The sequence below is a fragment of the Ostrea edulis genome, chromosome 7 (assembly GCF_947568905.1).
Source record: "Ostrea edulis chromosome 7, xbOstEdul1.1, whole genome shotgun sequence".
Lineage (NCBI taxonomy): Eukaryota > Metazoa > Mollusca > Bivalvia > Ostreida > Ostreidae > Ostrea > Ostrea edulis.
Genome location: NC_079170.1, coordinates 54525190 through 54544397, shown reverse-complemented (window position 1 = coordinate 54544397; position 19208 = coordinate 54525190). Strand labels below are relative to the sequence as shown.

The window sequence follows — 19208 nt, the reverse complement described above, 5'->3', positions numbered from 1 at the left end:
GAATACTTTAGTAATTTTCGAATATCATTATGTTTTGAACATTAATCATTGTTAAACAATGCTGAACAAATTCTTGGATTATTCATTAATCATTTTTCTTATCATTAATTGTTGTTTGATTAATCACATGCAAACTATTATTTCTTCATACAGGAAATATTCAATAGCATTTCAATAAATGTATATCTTGTAAGAAACATGAATGCATACATGTACAGATGTTTCATCTTTCTCACTATACATTACATTAGTCTTTATTTTTCTTCTTAAAACAAAATGTGAAAAAGCTTGTAATCTATTCTGCATGGCGATGTCAGCACAACAAAATTGATTCATTGATTAAATTCACTTATATCTTTTTTCTTAACTGATTATGAAGTAAGTACAATGCAAGGAAAACACACGAGACATTCCCAATCAATTAGTCATCTTGGGTTCATTGTACGTTCACCCGTCCCACTTCCTTCACTTAGCACGTGTATTTGTGTTGCCCTTCGTTCACTTAGTAATGTATTTGTGTTGCCCTTCGTTCTGAGGGACTGTATAGGTAGAGTTTACATGTCTGAGGGACTGTATAGGTAGAGTTTACATGTCTGAGGGACTGTATAGAAGTAGAGTTTACATGTCTGAGGGACTGTATAGAGGTTACATGTCTGAGAGACTGTATAGGTAGAGTTTACATGTCTGAGGGACTGTATAGAAGTAGAGTTTACATGTCTGAGGGACTGTATAGGTAGAGTTTACATGTCTGAGGGACTGTATAGAAGTAGAGTTTACATGTCTGAGGGACTGTATAGAAGTAGAGTTTACATGTCTGAGGGACTGTATAGAAGTAGAGTTTACATGTCTGAGGGACTGTATAGAGGTTACATGTCTGAGAGACTGTATAGGTAGAGTTTACATGTCTGAGGGACTGTATAGAAGTAGAGTTTACATGTCTGAGGGACTGTATAGAAGTAGAGTTTACATGTCTGAGGGACTGTATAGAGGTTACATGTCTGAGAGACTGTATAGGTAGAGTTTACATGTCTGAGGGACTGTATAGAAGTAGAGTTTACATGTCTGAGGGACTGTATAGGTAGAGTTGAAAATGTCTGAGGGACTGTATAGAAGTAGAGTTTACATGTCTGAGGGACTGTATAGAAGTAGAGTTTACATGTCTGAGGGACTGTATAGGTAGAGTTGAAAATGTCTGAGGGACTGTATAGGTAGAGTTTACATGTCTGAGGGACTATATAAAGGTAGACTTTACATGTCTGAGGGACTGTATAGAAGTAGAGTTTACATGTCTGAGGGACTGTATAGAGGTAGAGTTTACATGTCTGAGGGACTGTATAGAGGTAGAGTTTACATGTCTGAGGGACTGTATAGGTAGAGTTTACATGTCTGAGGGACTGTATAGAAGTAGAGTTTACATGTCTGAGGGACTGTATAGAAGTAGAGTTTACATGTCTGAGGGACTGTATAGAAGTAGAGTTTACATGTCTGAGGGACTGTATAGGTAGAGTTTAAAATGTCTGAGGGACTGTATAGAGGTAGAGTTTAAAATGTCTGAGGGACTGTATAGAGGTAGAGTTTACATGTCTGAGGGACTGTATAGAAGTAGAGTTTACATGTCTGAGGGACTGTATAGGTAGAGTTTACATGTCTGAGGGACTGTATAGGTAGAGTTTACATGTCTGAGGGACTGTATAGAGGTTACATGTCTGAGAGACTGTATAGAAGTAGAGTTTACATGTCTGAGGGACTGTATAGAGGTTACATGTCTGAGGGACTGTATAGAAGTAGAGTTTACATGTCTGAGGGACTGTATAGGTAGAGTTTACATGTCTGAGGGACTGTATAGAGGTAGAGTTTATATGTCTGAGGGACTGTATAGAGGTTACATGTCTGAGGGACTGTATAGAAGTAGAGTTTACATGTCTGAGGGACTGTATAGAGGTAGAGTTTACATGTCTGAGGGACTGTATAGAGGTAGAGTTTACATGTCTGAGGGACTGTATAGAGGTTACATGTCTGAGGGACTGTATAGAAGTAGAGTTTACATGTCTGAGGGACTGTATAGGTAGAGTTTACATGTCTGAGGGACTGTATAGGTAGAGTTTACATGTCTGAGGGACTGTATAGGTAGAGTTTACATGTCTGAGGGACTGTATAGAGGTAGAGTTTACATGTCTGAGGGACTGTATAGAAGTAGAGTTTACATGTCTGAGGGACTGTATAGAAGTAGAGTTTACATGTCTGAGGGACTGTATAGAAGTAGAGTTTACATGTCTGAGGGACTGTATATAGGTAGATTTTACATGTCTGAGGGGCTGTATAGAGGTAGAGTTTACATGTCTGAGAGACTGTATAGAAGTAGAGTTTACATGTCTGAGGGACTGTATAGGTAGATTTTACATGTCTGAGGGACTGTATAGGTAGAGTTTACATGTCTGAGGGACTGTATAGAAGTAGAGTTTACATGTCTGAGGGACTGTATAGGTAGAGTTTACATGTCTTAGGGACTGTATAGGTAGAGTTTACATGTCTGAGAGACTGTATAGAGTTTACATGTCTGAGGGACTGTATAGGTAGAGTTGAAAATGTCTTAGGGACTGTATAGAAGTAGAGTTTACATGTCTGAGGGACTGTATAGAGTTTACATGTCTGAGGGACTGTATAGGTAGATTTTACATGTCTGAGGGACTGTATAGATAGAGTTTACATGTCTGAGGGACTGTATAGGTAGAGTTTACATGTCTGAGGGACTGTATAGAGTTTACATGTCTGAGGGACTGTATAGAGGTTACATGTCTGAGGGACTGTATAGAGGTAGAGTTTACATGTCTGAGGGACTGTATAGAAGTAGAGTTTACATGTCTGAGGGACTGTATAGGTAGAGTTTACATGTCTGAGGGACTGTATAGAGGTTACATGTCTGAGGGACTGTATAGAGGTAGAGTTTACATGTCTGAGGGACTGTATAGAAGTAAAGTTTACATGTCTGAGAGACTGTATAGAAGTAAAGTTTACATGTCTGAGAGACTGTATAGAAGTAAAGTTTACATGTCTGAGGGACTGTATAGGTAAAGTTTACATGTCTGAGAGACTGTATAGAAGTAAAGTTTACATGTCTGAGAGACTGTATAGGTAGAGTTTACATGTCTGAGGGACTGTATAGAGGTAGAGTTTACATGTCTGAGGGACTGTATAGAAGTAGAGTTTACATGTCTGAGGGACTGTATAGAAGTAGAGTTTACATGTCTGAGGGACTGTATAGAAGTAGAGTTTACATGTCTGAGGGACTGTATAGAAGTAGAGTTTACATGTCTGAGAGACTGTATAGAAGTAGAGTTTACATGTCTGAGGGACTGTATAGGTAGAGTTTACATGTCTGAGGGACTGTATAGAAGTAGAGTTTACATGTATGAGGGACTGTATAGAAGTAGAGTTTACATGTCTGAGGGACTGTATAGGTAGAGTTTACATGTCTGAGGGACTGTATAGAAGTAGAGTTTACATGTCTGAGGGACTATATAAAGGTAGACTTTACATGTCTGAGGGACTGTATAGGTAGAGTTTACATGTCTGAGGGACTGTATAGGTAGAGTTTACATGTCTGAGGGACTGTATAGAAGTAGAGTTTACATGTATGAGGGACTGTATAGAAGTAGAGTTTACATGTCTGAGGGACTATATAAAGGTAGACTTTACATGTCTGAGGGACTGTATAGAAGTAGAGTTTACATGTCTGAGGGACTGTATAGAAGTAGAGTTTACATGTCTGAGGGACTGTATAGAAGTAGAGTTTACATGTCTGAGGGACTATATAAAGGTAGACTTTACATGTCTGAGGGACTGTATAGAAGTAGAGTTTACATGTCTGAGGGACTGTATAGAGGTAGAGTTTAAAATGTCTGAGGGACTGTATAGAAGTAGAGTTTACATGTCTGAGGGACTGTATAGAGGTAGAGTTTACATGTCTGAGGGACTGTATAGAAGTAGAGTTTACATGTCTGAGGGACTGTATAGAAGTAGAGTTTACATGTCTGAGGGACTGTATAGAGGTAGAGTTTAAAATGTCTGAGGGACTGTATAGAAGTAGAGTTTACATGTCTGAGGGACTGTATAGAGGTAGAGTTTACATGTCTGAGGGACTGTATAGAAGTAGAGTTTACATGTCTGAGGGACTGTATAGAAGTAGAGTTTACATGTCTTAGGGACTGTATAGGTAGAGTTTACATGTCTGAGGGACTGTATAGAAGTAGAGTTTACATGTCTGAGGGACTGTATAGAAGTAGAGTTTACATGTCTGAGGGACTGTATAGGTAGAGTTTACATGTCTGAGGGACTGTATAGAGGTAGAGTTTACATGTCTGAGGGACTGTATAGAAGTAGAGTTTACATGTCTGAGGGACTGTATAGAGGTAGAGTTTACATGTCTGAGGGACTGTATAGGTAGAGTTTACATGTCTGAGGGACTGTATAGGTAGAGTTTACATGTCTGAGGGACTGTATAGTAGAGTTTACATGTCTGAGGGACTGTATAGAAGTAGAGTTTACATGTCTGAGGGACTATATAAAGGTAGACTTTACATGTCTGAGGGACTGTATAGAAGTAGAGTTTACATGTCTGAGGGACTGTATAGGTAGAGTTTACATGTCTGAGGGACTGTATAGGTAGAGTTTACATGTCTGAGGGACTGTATAGAGGTAGAGTTTACATGTCTGAGAGACTGTATAGAAGTAGAGTTTACATGTCTGAGGGACTATATAGAAGTAGAGTTTACATGTCTGAGGGACTATATAAAGGTAGACTTTACATGTCTGAGGGACTGTATAGGTAGAGTTTACATGTCTGAGGGACTGTATAGGTAGAGTTTACATGTCTGAGGGACTGTATAGTAGAGTTTACATGTCTGAGGGACTGTATAGAAGTAGAGTTTACATGTCTGAGGGACTATATAAAGGTAGACTTTACATGTCTGAGGGACTGTATAGAAGTAGAGTTTACATGTCTGAGGGACTGTATAGAAGTAGAGTTTACATGTCTGAGGGACTGTATAGAGGTAGAGTTTAAAATGTCTGAGGGACTGTATAGAAGTAGAGTTTACATGTCTGAGGGACTGTATAGAGGTAGAGTTTACATGTCTGAGGGACTGTATAGAAGTAGAGTTTACATGTCTGAGGGACTGTATAGAGGTAGAGTTTACATGTCTGAGGGACTGTATAGGTAGAGTTTACATGTCTGAGGGACTGTATAGAAGTAGAGTTTACATGTCTGAGGGACTGTATAGAGGTAGAGTTTACATGTCTGAGGGACTGTATAGGTAGAGTTTACATGTCTGAGGGACTGTATAGAAGTAGAGTTTACATGTCTGAGGGACTGTATAGAGGTAGAGTTTACATGTCTGAGGGACTGTATAGAAGTAGAGTTTACATGTCTGAGGGACTGTATAGAAGTAGAGTTTACATGTCTGAGGGACTGTATAGGTAGAGTTTACATGTCTGAGGGACTGTATAGAGGTAGAGTTTACATGTCTGAGGGACTGTATAGAAGTAGAGTTTACATGTCTGAGGGACTGTATAGAGGTAGAGTTTACATGTCTGAGGGACTGTATAGGTAGAGTTTACATGTCTGAGGGACTGTATAGATAGAGTTGACATGCTTACCCTGATTGAGGCATTTATGAAATAAATTTCATTTTTGAAAATACATGAGGGTTATGAACTGCAACACTTCACATTAGCATATTCCATGAAACATGTAAAAATAAATGTACTATATTTATCTATAGCGCACTGCTAAAAACTGAAACACATCTAATGAGGAAATGGCTAAATTTATAGAGACACCAAAGGCCAAAATACTGGAAATATTAATATTAGTTGTTATATTATGGAGCTATAGGTATAGGGATTACGTGCTAAATCTGATCAAAGAAATTAACATTAGTCAGTACATGTATGATGCTATAGGGATTACTTACCCTGAGCATAGACATTAGTCGGTACATGTATGGAGCTATACGGATTACTTACCTTGATCATAGACATTAGTTGGTACATGTATGGTGCTGTAATTGGGGTTAACCTCCACATCATTGAACAAGTTGTCTGTTGTTAAGTTGATCATGGCATATATATCTGAATTCATTGCAGACTTAACTCCCATCATAGTTAAATCCTCCTGACTTAAAACCTTTTTATTGTTGACATAATCTAACTGAAAGTATCAAAGGTTAAATCATATGCATGTCTGTCATTGCTATACAACAAAGAAGTAAAGAATGCAATTTGTAAAGATTAACTGCATTTCCAGTATACAGTGTCTGTACACTCTTAGTTTTAGTGCTAGGTGTATTTATATGTAGTTTTTGTTGTTTGTTACTATTCTCTGTTAATATTGGCCACATTATGTAATTCTTTTTATTCGTCCCGAAAATTTGACAATCTGGTTGTTAGTCACAGTCATTGCATGGTTATTTTAGTTTCATTTCATACACCTTGGTATATATATATATATATATAGAGAGAGAGAGAGAGAGAGAGAGAGAGAGAGAGAGAGAGAGAGAGAGAGAGAATATTACATGCTAAAATCCATATCATATCAGCCTGAGTGGCCCAATATAAGCCTGAGTGGCCTAATATAAGCCTGAGGGTGAAAGGCCTAAGGGCTGATAGAGGGCCTGGGGACTGATACATGTATGACATAATTATAAGGATTTTGGTGTGCAATATTCCATTTGTCATATACTGCATTTTTCCATACTTAAATATTGTTTACGAGAGGTATAGTGTTTTCGAAGGGGATTTTTCAATTGATACAGAGTCCAATTGCAAGAACTGAATTTATAAAATATTCTTTTTATTACATGCGGGTAGCTTTTTTTATGACTTTTATTAAATTTCAAGGTAGATCAAGGAATATTTGATACATTACTTTACCATGAGAAAAACCTTGATACAATGATTTACTCTGATGCAATTCCTATAACGGTAAATCTTTGAAACATTCATTAGCTATGATAAAAAACTTTGATTATTATTTACTGTATATACTCGCCTATAAGTCAGATTTTTGGGAGTTAAATTTTGGTCCAAAACTCTAGGTCTGACTTATTGGAGTGTCCTAAGAAAATTAGTATTTTTCTGGATGGCATAATTGATGTATAGGCTAGTATTTTCAAACAACTAACACATGGACAAAATAGTAACTGTTTTTAAAATTTGCTGAGAATAAAAAGTGAAATATCAATGTCATATCCCAAAACATTATTGGAACACGGATGAATACATAAGAGTATTGATATGAAATTGATTTGTTGGTCGAGGAAAAAATATCAAATATCGGCGCATTTCTCAAATTATTATTTGAAACACACATAAAAACATTAGAGCATCGATTTGAAAATTGTGAACCAATTCTTGAAAAAAGTTAGACTGATCAAATGGGTCAATGGCAATTCCCTCCAAAATAACCTAAAAACTATACAAGCTAGGCCACAGTTTTTTAATTTATTGGTTTATGGATTATAAAAAAAAAAATTAGGGTCGGTCGGGAGAAAAAAAATAAAATAAACATTTTTAATATTTTATCATTGTTTTATTTTCAATAAATCATTAACATCATTTTGTGAGTACAAATAAACAAAACATGTATTAAATCACTGTTAAATATTAGTTTTAAAAAAATCTTTAGAGTGACTATGGTATGCTTTGAATTTTGAAAAAAATGCAACTTCAGATTCATTGTAATATCTATGTTACACTTTGGTATAACATCTTAGCTGAGAAAATGTGTAAGGTCAGAGAGAGAGAGAGAAATAAAATGTGTTTAGTAACGTTTTCTAAAGCTTTAATAAACGTCTTCATGTTTGCGTTTCCTTTTTATCATTTTTTTTTTCACACACACACATTTGGACCCCAGCCTAGAACCTAAACACCCTGACCCAGGGATAGCCATCATAGGATATTAGATAATCCTAAACACCCTGACCCAGGGATAGCCATCATAGGATATTAGATAATTCTGGTAAACAATTACATGCTTTATTGAACCATGATGATGTATACGATTTTTCTTCACACTAAAGTATTGCAGAAGATATCTAAATATGAACTGCATTTTCACTATACATGTATATCCATTTGGGCACCACCCTAGTGCCTCATGACCCTGGGACATGGATTTAAACATTCTTGCTCATCATGACTATTATACACTCAGTTTGTCTGCTGAGTAAAAATGTTTAAAGATTGCATAATTTTTCAAATTATTGACTTCATCATGGATTTCACAATTCTGGTATGAATTTCTCTCTTCATTATCACAATGAACTCAATTTGGTTGTTTGATGTTCAAGAGTCGACTAGAAGATTTTTTTTAATAAAAGCAACACATTTCCACTATGTGACATTGTTTTGTGAGAGTAAGTTTAATCTCATGCAGTAATAGATGGTTGTGTAACGTCATAAAGATGCATGTATTGGTTATCATCTCTCTTACACTGGTATTTTGGGTTTATCGGAAAATTCAAATTGGTTACATTACCAACTAGGTGCCCTTTGTTAACTTCATCATTTGTCTAAATCACATAAATTGAATGGGTATCCATTTTAGAATATTTAAGAATTACAGTATATATATCTGTGTGTGTCATAATGTTTTAGATTCTTAAAAATTTTCTACTATTAATACATTATAGGAGTTCTAAAATGACACAGAAAATCAAAATTGAATTAGGTATGCGGGGAAAATTTGCTTTGTGTAATTTCATCTTAATGCACTGGAAAACAATTTTGCCTCGATCATTTCAAATTCGCCTAGGGCTTGCTATTATACAATTTGTTATGTGGAACTTTAGCTAATTTATTCCATGCAGTTCTAATTTTCCAATTTTAGATGAAAATGACTAATGTACCAGTGCACATACCTTTCTACTAATATCACATGTAATGTTAAGAAACAGAATTAGGCTGAATTTTACATGATTATATTACAAAATCTTATCAGCATGAATGTAATTACAAAAGACATAGTAGAAATAACACAAAAATTTCAGCTTTTTGGTTTCTATTTCTGTTTTCATTTTCTAATTTATCAAGTCAGCTAGACTATAACCAGTGTAAAATTTTGGAATATTGTGAAATGGTGATAATTTTTTATTGATTATTCTTGAGACTTAAAAGTCATTTGATAATCAAATATTCTAAATACAAGCAATACAGAGTAAATGGACATTTGTTTACCTGGAGAAACTAGAACTGTCCTAATGGGACTAATACCCCCCGCAGGGCATATAAGATGATGGGAAATATTTAATGCAAGCACATTGGATATTTTCACATTATATATGTCCAGTGGTATTAGAAATAAACTTCGGACAAATTGCAAAACTCTGGACAAATTGTGTCTATTACTACAAGTACAACCAAACCAGAAAATGTCCGTAACTTCCATAACTGTTAAAATATTTCAATGAAAATAGAAGATGCACAAAAATACATTATATATATAAGATGAGAATAAAGTTTGAATCAAATCTGTTCAACGGTATTAGAATTAAACTCTGGACAAAGTGTGCAACCCCCAAAATGAAAAGAAAATGTGCATAAGTTCTATAACTGTTAAAATATTTCAATGAAAATAGGAGATGCACAACTACATAATATATAGAAGATGTGCATAAAGTTTGAATGAAATATGTCCAGCGGTATTAGAAATAAACTTCGGACAAATTGCGTCTATGGACAAACGGACGGACGGACAGACGGATAAAGTGATTCCAGTACACCCCCCCAAACTTCGTTTGCGGGGGGTATAAAAAGTGATTGTTATTTCTTGATTTTCAGTTTTTACTATTCTTGCATGAACAAATTAATTGTGTAGTGGACTTTGAGCATTTAAGTTCATGACCCCTAAAAGAAAATAATCCCTGCATCTTAATAAATTTCTGAACTATTGATTATAATAAATTCCTGAAGTCTATGATGAAAAAAATGCACTTTTAGGAAAACTATTTTTTGGTTCAACTGTTACTCCAAACTTCTTTATCATCAGATGACTGCATGGGCTCAAATCACATCCAAAATAGCTGGTTTTGACAGGTCCCTACATCCATAACTAATTATTCTAATAGAGATATGACACATCATCAACCAATACATGATAAAGGAAAACTCTGTCACTTCTGATGAATTTGTCCAATAGAACCCATTCCCTTCAACAAATACAGTCCTTAGTACCATTGATTTTGTCATTTCAGGATCTAATGTCTGCGAAAATTATAGAAAAATGCCATACTGTAGCACAAATATGTCATTTCAGCCTGCAAATCTGGATCTGATGGGTGTAATTAAGGGACACTCTCTTGAACAAATAGTGTGAAGGGATCATCTCTACTGACCAAGCATTGATACGACTCACAAAGCATTGATATGCACATAAAATCCATTAGGCCAACTAATCAAACTGTCTGCCTGCCAGAAATGGAAAATATAAATTTCCTGGAATCATTTTCTCCATTTCACTTTATTTTGGACACAAAAAAAATCATCATCTTGCCCATTAAACTCACATATCCTTGTGATTATTGCTGTCCCTCTGCACTAATCAAATAGCCACATTACTTAGTATCATTGGCGTAAGTGCTTCATAAAGTTCAATGTTCTACCTGCAAATTCTTCTTATATTCATGGCCCTTCTTTGCATCTTCTGCTGCTTTCACTAGTTCCTACTCAAGACAAAACAAATTTGTCAAAAGTGTAGGTTGGCAATTCATCATTTTCAATATTATATCATTTAATAACTTTTAAAGTGATGAGTTAACAACGATGCTGATTGGTTGAAAATATCCCTTCAGTTCAATTAACTACTTTAAAAGTAAATTACCTTATTATTATTTCAATAGGTATGATTTCAATGATTTTCTCTCAATCATATATTAATTTTTATGGAAGTTTTCATCTAGGGTACAACAGATATTTCACCTCTATGGCCTTGACCTTTGTCTCCAGAAGTGCCTCTATCTCCGTAGCAAATTTGTCCACTAGATCCTGGGGGTTGAAGATTTTGGTCACTGTCAGATGCTCACGTGCCTTTAAAATATCAATTATAACAACACTGTAGAATTGTACAGTAGGTCTGAAAAATAAACTCTTGACATAGTATTCATCTCCTTTGCTGCAGAGAAGAATGATAAGTGTACAGAATTCAAAAATGGATGAAACTGATAGAAAATTTGTGAATTTCAAAATGTACATATTTTGGTATTCAAATAATGCTAAATGTCAGGTTGAACTGTACAAGGCCGTTTATAGACTCTTGACATTTTAAATTTTCTACAAGTTGTACAATTTTGTGACTAAAACACAGATGTGTATATAATTTCAAAACTGAAATGAAATTTGCCCAGTTTAGAAATATTTCCATTTTTCAAATCAAAATCAAAACTAATAGAAAACCAAATTCCATTGTTGAAAAATTGATTACATTAATCTAATTTATAAACAAATTTCTTGATAAAAGGTACAGCAATCTGCAGCAATTTCATTATTTTGTTATTTTTTATCAATATGATGGGGACCTGTACTTTAAATTTCTTCAGGTTTGTTTGAAATCTTAAATATTGCAATATATTAAAAAAATTAGTCAGTTTATTTCATTTTCTTTTTAAATTGTGTTTGCATATTATATTGTTTCTCCAATATTAACATGTTTGTTGAAGATTTTAGCTGTACATTAAACAAGATGTGTTTGTGAAACACAAATGCCCCTGATAATGGCCAATTCTGAAGATGGCCAAGGTCACAAGGGCAAATATCTTGGTACCAGTAGAAAGATCTTGTCAAAAGAAATGCTCATGTACAATATGTAAGCTCTAATATTTACCATTTAGAAGTTATGACCAATGTAAAAAAAAAAAAAAAATTAAAAGTAGGTCAAATGTCAAGGTCAAAAGGTTTAATACCCACGGAAAGGTCTTGTCACAAGGAATACTCATGTGAAATATCAAAGCTCTATCACTTACTGTTCAAAAGTTATTAGCAAGGTTAAAGTTTTCAAAAAGTAGGTCAAACTCCAAGGTCAAGGTCACGGGGTCAAAAATGTTGGTACCCACGGAAAGGTCTTGTCACAAGGAATACTCATGTGAAATATCAAAGCTCTATCACTTGCTGTTCAAAAGTTATTAACAAGGTTAAAGTTTCAGACAGACAAAATGACAGACAGGACAACAATATAAATCCGATTGTTAGGCCGTTTTTAAATTGGCACACTAATTTTGACTACGGATAACTCCTTTTACCTGATCAAGATATACTCCTAGGTTCACAGCAGGTGTGAACGGTGACAGCTCGGAGATGCTTACTCCTCCTAGACACCTGATCCCACCTCTGGTATATATCCAGGGGTCCGTGTTTGCCCAACTCTCTATTTTGTATTGCTTATACAAGTTATGAGATTGATCACTGTTCGTTATCTTCATTTTTCATGTACACATATACACACAATATGTAACAATAATAACATTTAAAATTTTTAGGAAGTTAATCAAAGTGTTCAAATGCTGCTATGCTATGATTTTGTAGATTTGGCAGTACTAATTAAGACTAAGTACATTTATACACTGCATGAGGAGGTAAAGGTCACAAAAGGGATCGATATGAAACTTTCCAGGACGATAGTGTAGCATTTGTAGATGTGCAGAACGATATATAGTCATTTTGCCTGTACTTGCATGCACGCGCACGCACAGGCGTTGCAATTTTGGTGCAAAAATTTGAAAATCAGAATATACAAGGGATCTATATAAAACCTTAATAGGACGATAGTATATCATTTGTAGATAGAAAAATGATAGTCATTTTGTCTACACGCGTGTGCATGCGCCACAAAATTTGTACACTAACTTTGCGATCAGTCTAACTTTTTTATTGTTCATTGAAATAGTTTGATATTTATATCATAGGGAGATACTAATGGAGACCCTTAACTGATATGCATAGTCTTTACCAATCTGCATGCGCATGATGTCAACAAAAGTGTATGATGCATGATTATTTTTGATTGGATAATACTAAAACATTTGTAACGATCTTATTCATGAAGGGAAAGAGTTAATATTCACAGTCTAGGTAAATAGTATGTGTATCTTTATATTTGTGTAATAAAAAATGCCAACACACATGCACATGCATCGTTTTTCAAATGTTCATTTTTTAAAGGACGATAACGTTTTTGTATTTCATCAAATTCTATTGATACTGAAATTTTAGATGTGTCTTGGTATTCCTTACAAATTGCTGTGGTTAAAATTACTGCTCCGCACGTGCATGCACGTGTGCTTGATTCTGATTGGACGACTTTAAAATCACTAGTCTATAACTTAATTATATTTGATGGAAACGTTATGAAATTCATACTGTGGATATTGATGCAAAATATTATGCCTGTTGAATGATATCAACAAAAGTGCATAATCATACTTGTGTTCGCGTGCTGATGCACGTGCGTTGCTTTCTTTCATTTCTTGATACTGAAATGACCATAGTAAACATACTACATATATAATTAAACGCTAATTAAATAAAATGATTTTTGCTAGAGGTTTACAATGACATCACTTTTTAATTGAGGGATGTTTAGGGAACATATGTAACGGTCCCCACTACAATTAGAACTAGTTTAGCATTAAATTTAATTTATTCAGAGGAAGACAAAATCACATAAAAATTTGAATAGTCTAATTTATTTAGTGGAAGACAAAGTATAGATAATTGATTCACCGCTTGAAAAAAAATTGTTTCAACGGCAACATGCAGATCTGCATATTTAAAACTGACACAAAACAACTCTATAGACAAAATTGTATGAATGCATGCCCTTAAGCTTTGAGGAATGCTAAACCAGAAAAATTTGATATGGATGAAAAGTGGAGGAAATGCACAACATTTTTAAATTGAAAAATTTTCAAATTTACTTTAATTAGTCAAAAAATTGTAGTTTTAGTAGAAAGCAATCTGAAATTTTTTTTTAAACTCCTGCTCGACTTGAACCTGTGATCTACTTGTCATCAGTCGACATGCCAACCTACTCAGCTATAGACAATGATATTCAAAATTAATAGACAAATATTGCTGATATCATGTTTTAAAAGGAATTAAGTCAGCCATTATGATGATGTAGAGTATCTCCTTAATTTGTAAAAGCAAGTTTTATTCTTAACACTCAATAGTTTATTTGCATACCCATGCAATCAAACAAAATAGACATAATCTGACTGATTATTATTAGTTCCCTAAATTTCTCCATCCTTCATCAATATTGCTTATGTAAAATGGATAAATAACGAGATGGTGTTGAATAGTTCAGAGAAAGCGTTGCCATCAAGGGCCAAAGGCCCGAGGTGGGGATGTTTTCTCTGAACTATTCAACACCATCAAGTTATTTATCTTAGTACTTAAAAAATATATTTCCCTTAATTAGCCTCTGCTGATAGAAACCATTCAACGATTCACTTGCAGAAAATACAATGAGAGCATTCACACTCTGAGCAGTCAGGTGACAGAATGGTCTGTTGCATGGAACTATTCATCTATTCAACTGTTCTGATGCAGTCAACAAGTAGCAGTAAACAGGATCTGAAGAAGCGAGTACAGTTATGCAAGGGATTATTTGTACATGTAAAATGCAACGTGTTTCAATGAACGTGATATAAGTAATCATGTGGATATACCAACTGTGTCTGACTGCAAATCAAGAACTGTGCATGATTTTCTGTAGAATTTAAAATGTAACAAAATTTACATGCAATTTTTAGTTTTCTCTTAATTTGAAGCTTAAAAATAGACCAACAGTTGAATAGTTATCTATTCACTAGTAAATTAACCGTTTACTAATCTACGGTTTAGTCATTGAATGGTTAACTAAATGCAACTGCTAAGTATTGAAAAGTCAAACTATTCAATGACTATATACACAAAGGATGACGTCACTGAAATTTTTAAATTAAATTAGAAATAGTGCATTTATAATCCATCCCAGAACCCTGAATGCAAGTCATGTGACAATTAAGTCAAAATTGCCACAAGGTCAAAGGCAAAGTGGTGGTTTATATAATTTAATTGGTATGAAATTTGGTGACTGATGACCACCGCTGTATTGAGTACGTAATATAAGAAAATTCATCTGGAGGAAATAAAATGACCACATGGAACAGAGGGCCACTGAATAAATTTAAAGGTGACCGCTGCGGCAACTTTGACTGTATGTGCAATCACCTAATCACTGCATCTTACATAGTAATCCAATCAATCAAAAAATGAATTCCATCAGTAAAATAGTCTTTTATTAATGTTGTTGTTGATTAATGACATGCATTAATTTATTGCATGCAGCCTGGATCAGAAGAAAGTACATGTAAAGAATTTTTACTCTTCATACTTTATGAAACCTTAACGGGTATATACATGTACATTATGCATTATATTGAAGTGAAGAAATTTGTAGTGAATTGCAGAATAAAAATTCTTTTATTTACATCAAGGATACACAGTGACACTGATGAAATATATGTATAAAGATATAAATTTCATTTTTGAAAATGCATGAGGGTATCACAGCAACACGTTTCACACAATGTGCTTCTTGAAGTGTATTAGCTGTACAGTATATCTCAACCGGTCATACACCTAACACAATTCTTGAAGTGTATTAGCTGTACAGTATATCTCAACCGGTCATACACCTAACACAATTCTTGAAGTGTATTAGCTGTACAGTATATCTCAACCGGTCATACACCTAACACAATTCTTGGAATTATCTTTTATATGGTATATCAATATTAGTAATACATTTATGAAAATTAAATTTTCCCTTTATTGTGCCATTTTTCTGCAGTATATGTTATAATAATACAGAATTGAACATTATTATATATTATATCACTGTATCCTGGTGATCTTATGAGATTATTGATCATTTTCTATACAGTGAATAATAGAAAACAAAAAGATGTCTCCAAGTTTCATCAGTTTCAGAGGAGAATTACCGCTGCACTGATTACATCATTAATGCGCCAATTTTCACCTTCATTTCAGGTGTGTATTCCTGTAATAATTACATTTTACCCACAAGTTGACGTGGAATTACACTGTACATTTTTCATATCTGCGACATACACAAACCTGCCTATGAGGTATATAATTAATTTAGTACTCATGGTACAGAACATGATTTCTATTCAATATAATCATTCATTCATTGAAGAATGAATGCTTTTCAAGACGGTATATACTCTGAACATTGACAACACCCCCCAATGGAAAGAATATCTTTAGACTTACTTAAATGTTGATATAATCTCAATTAAAATAGCAGGTAAGCGAAATGATTAACATGTAAATGACAATGTTTCGTTTAAATCCTCTAAACGTTTACAAAATGAGTAAAATGAATGTGTACATGAAGGTTATTATTAAATAAAATTTATCATTTTCAGTTGTGTGCCTTGTCTTTATCATGTTTATTGGGGAAACCCATCCCAAAGTAATTCTAAGTGAAAGTCACAATCAGAAATATCAATATCCATTTGTCAATTTTTTTATCAATAAATAATTTGACGATGAATGCAAATAGCATTTTATTTACAAAGTATAACAAAAACAAGTAACAAACAACGACTCAACACTTAAGTCGAAACTTAATGGACTTAATGTCAGAGATTTTACTCAAATTTTGACTGCTCTGAAACAGAAGAAAACTTGAGTTCGAGATTTTTTTCGAGAAATCCAAGACAGATGTTCATATATTATTTTTGTACAGAATTACTTTAAAGCAGATTAATTAGTTTTAAAAGTTATTAACTTTTCCTTAATTACATGCTTGAAAACATTTGCATGCATATAATTATATATAAAAAAAAAAAAAAAAAAAAAAAAAAACCAGTGAGAAGATTATTTAAAAAGTAAATAGCAGGTATGCATAAATCAGACATTGTATGTTAGGCGTCTTTAAATAGCCCTACACGTGTCGGGGAAATCCCAACATATAGACACAATAGTGTCTAACTTCATATGGCTGAAAGAGCGTAAAACAACGAATTACTAAGAGGTATTTGATATCAATATTTTTATTTCTCTTTTTAACTTATGGCACAGTACTGTTGTAACAAAATACACAGCTTCACCCAGATAAGACCACAGATGATCTAAAAGTCTGAACTGAACATGTGACTGTCACTTGATTCATGCAACTATAATACATTTTCAAAATCGGCATTACCTCCACATACTAATTACCACGTCAAAATTACCATGATGTCACCATTACTTCACCCAAGAATAGCCTTCACCAAAATTTCCAATGAGAATTAAAATTAAGGGTCCCTCCAAAATATGATGCCCTTAGATTTATTATATGAATTGAACTATTTCCAGATGGAACACAAGTTACTGAACCTTGCTGAGGGTTAAATTGACCAATTAAACAATTAACTATTCACCCCACAAGGAAACAGAGATGATGTACCTGTCCCTTATATAAACACTTAATTTACACTGTTGAGCTAGCCCCTTGCATTCGCCATTCGATTCAAGCAAGGTCAAAGCAGAAATAATTATACGCTTGAGTGATGGGATGGTGTGTTCCACTTTGAAAGATGGAGAGCAAAAAACAATGAAATATGTTTTATGGGACCCAAATTTCACTTCATGAAATCGAACATTTAAGAGATCAAGAGTATATCCATGTATAGAGAAATAATCGGGGACTGTGATTTCACTTCAAGAGATCAAGAACTTCGATAGTCATCGAGACTCTCGAGTCCCCTGTATTTTACAATTTGTTTTAACTTGCATGGATTACACAAAATTTTGGATTCCACAATAAATCTCCCCTCCTGCTAATTAATGAAACAAGATCTGAAACGAACTGTCAAACATTATACACTTTTATGTTATTTGAAAGATCACTCATTAAACCACACCAGTGAAAAACTTCTCATATTCCTCGATCATGAACAACCGAGGACAGCAGCTGGTCTCCTTAAATTCTAATGCTCAATCAATGTGGCCATGCAGTCTGGCTTCTTGACATTTAAGTATTGACATGACATGCATGAAATATTAAGAAATATTTATCAAATGTTGAAAGGCAATATAAAATGATAATGATCTGTAACAGGAAAGTTGAAAATCATATGGACCAGACCAGGATTCCCTGAATCTCTTAGGTGCTCTACCATCTGGCCACTGGCAATCAAATCCATCTGACTGCCACACAAACATTATAAATGGCCCACAAATATATAAGAATACTGAAGAACAAGAACTCCCAAATACATGTATACTGAAACAAAACTCACTGTCCCATTGTAAGCCTTACTGTAGATAAAAAATATCAAGAAAATGATTTCTTCACTTGAATAGTTTTAGTACACCGATGTTGTCTGACAAGTGTATACTATAGCTATACGTTAACATATGTCTATAAATAGACAAGATACATTTACAGATAAAAACCAAATACTCTCAGTTCCTGTTAATGGAATAGCCGATAGTTTTTCTACAAAATTCTCTTGGGGCACATTGTTAAACAATGGTACAATAATGGTGGAAAGAGCATGGAAACCTGATAATTTTATTGATTAAATTAGCAGTATCTTGACAAACCAAGAGATTTTTAACCAAGACATTTTTAACTGCTGTATCTGATAGTCAGGAGAAATGCACAAGTGAAAAACATCTCACTAATATCCGGTTCTCATGACAGAAAAGCTGGTCTGGAATCATCATGGTAATACTGGATATAAGATTTGAAATATCAGGACTTATTTCTGTATCGGATTTCTAGCGCACTTAATTGAAATGTTTCATCATCCTGTGCTGCTTTGTACAAGAAACATAAATGTAATTGTTGAAATCTCATTAGATGTATTAAAAAAAATCCTTCCACCATTTTTACCTCAATCTTCAGCAGATGACATTCACAAAGAGCAGTAGGGAAAGACAAGAAACCCAGTAGAGATCCTCAATGATATAATCCTGCTGTTCTCTGCTGATATTTTCTCTGCACAACAGTTAATGCATGGCAATACAAATCGTATCATCAATTTATGGACAAGCTCTTAAATGTAAAGCAACTGTAAAAAAAAAAGTCACTCACATTTCTGCAAAAAAAACCCAGAAATTCTGATTCCGGCAAATTGTGATATCATACTTAC

General features: G+C 34.2%; 1 protein-coding gene across 1 annotated transcript in view; it reads right to left on the bottom strand.

Annotated features, from left to right (window-relative positions):
• The window catches only part of LOC125653646 (uncharacterized), a 276533-nt gene that overhangs the window by 172120 nt on the left and 85205 nt on the right, over positions 1–19208 (bottom strand). Inside the window, exons 10-12 of the mRNA XM_056145758.1 lie at positions 10975–11082; positions 10659–10718; positions 6025–6208 (exon numbers count right to left, since the gene is read on the bottom strand). Of these exons, the coding sequence (XP_056001733.1) occupies positions 6025–6208; positions 10659–10718; positions 10975–11082 (352 nt within the window). The remainder of the gene's footprint in view (positions 1–6024; positions 6209–10658; positions 10719–10974; positions 11083–19208) is intronic.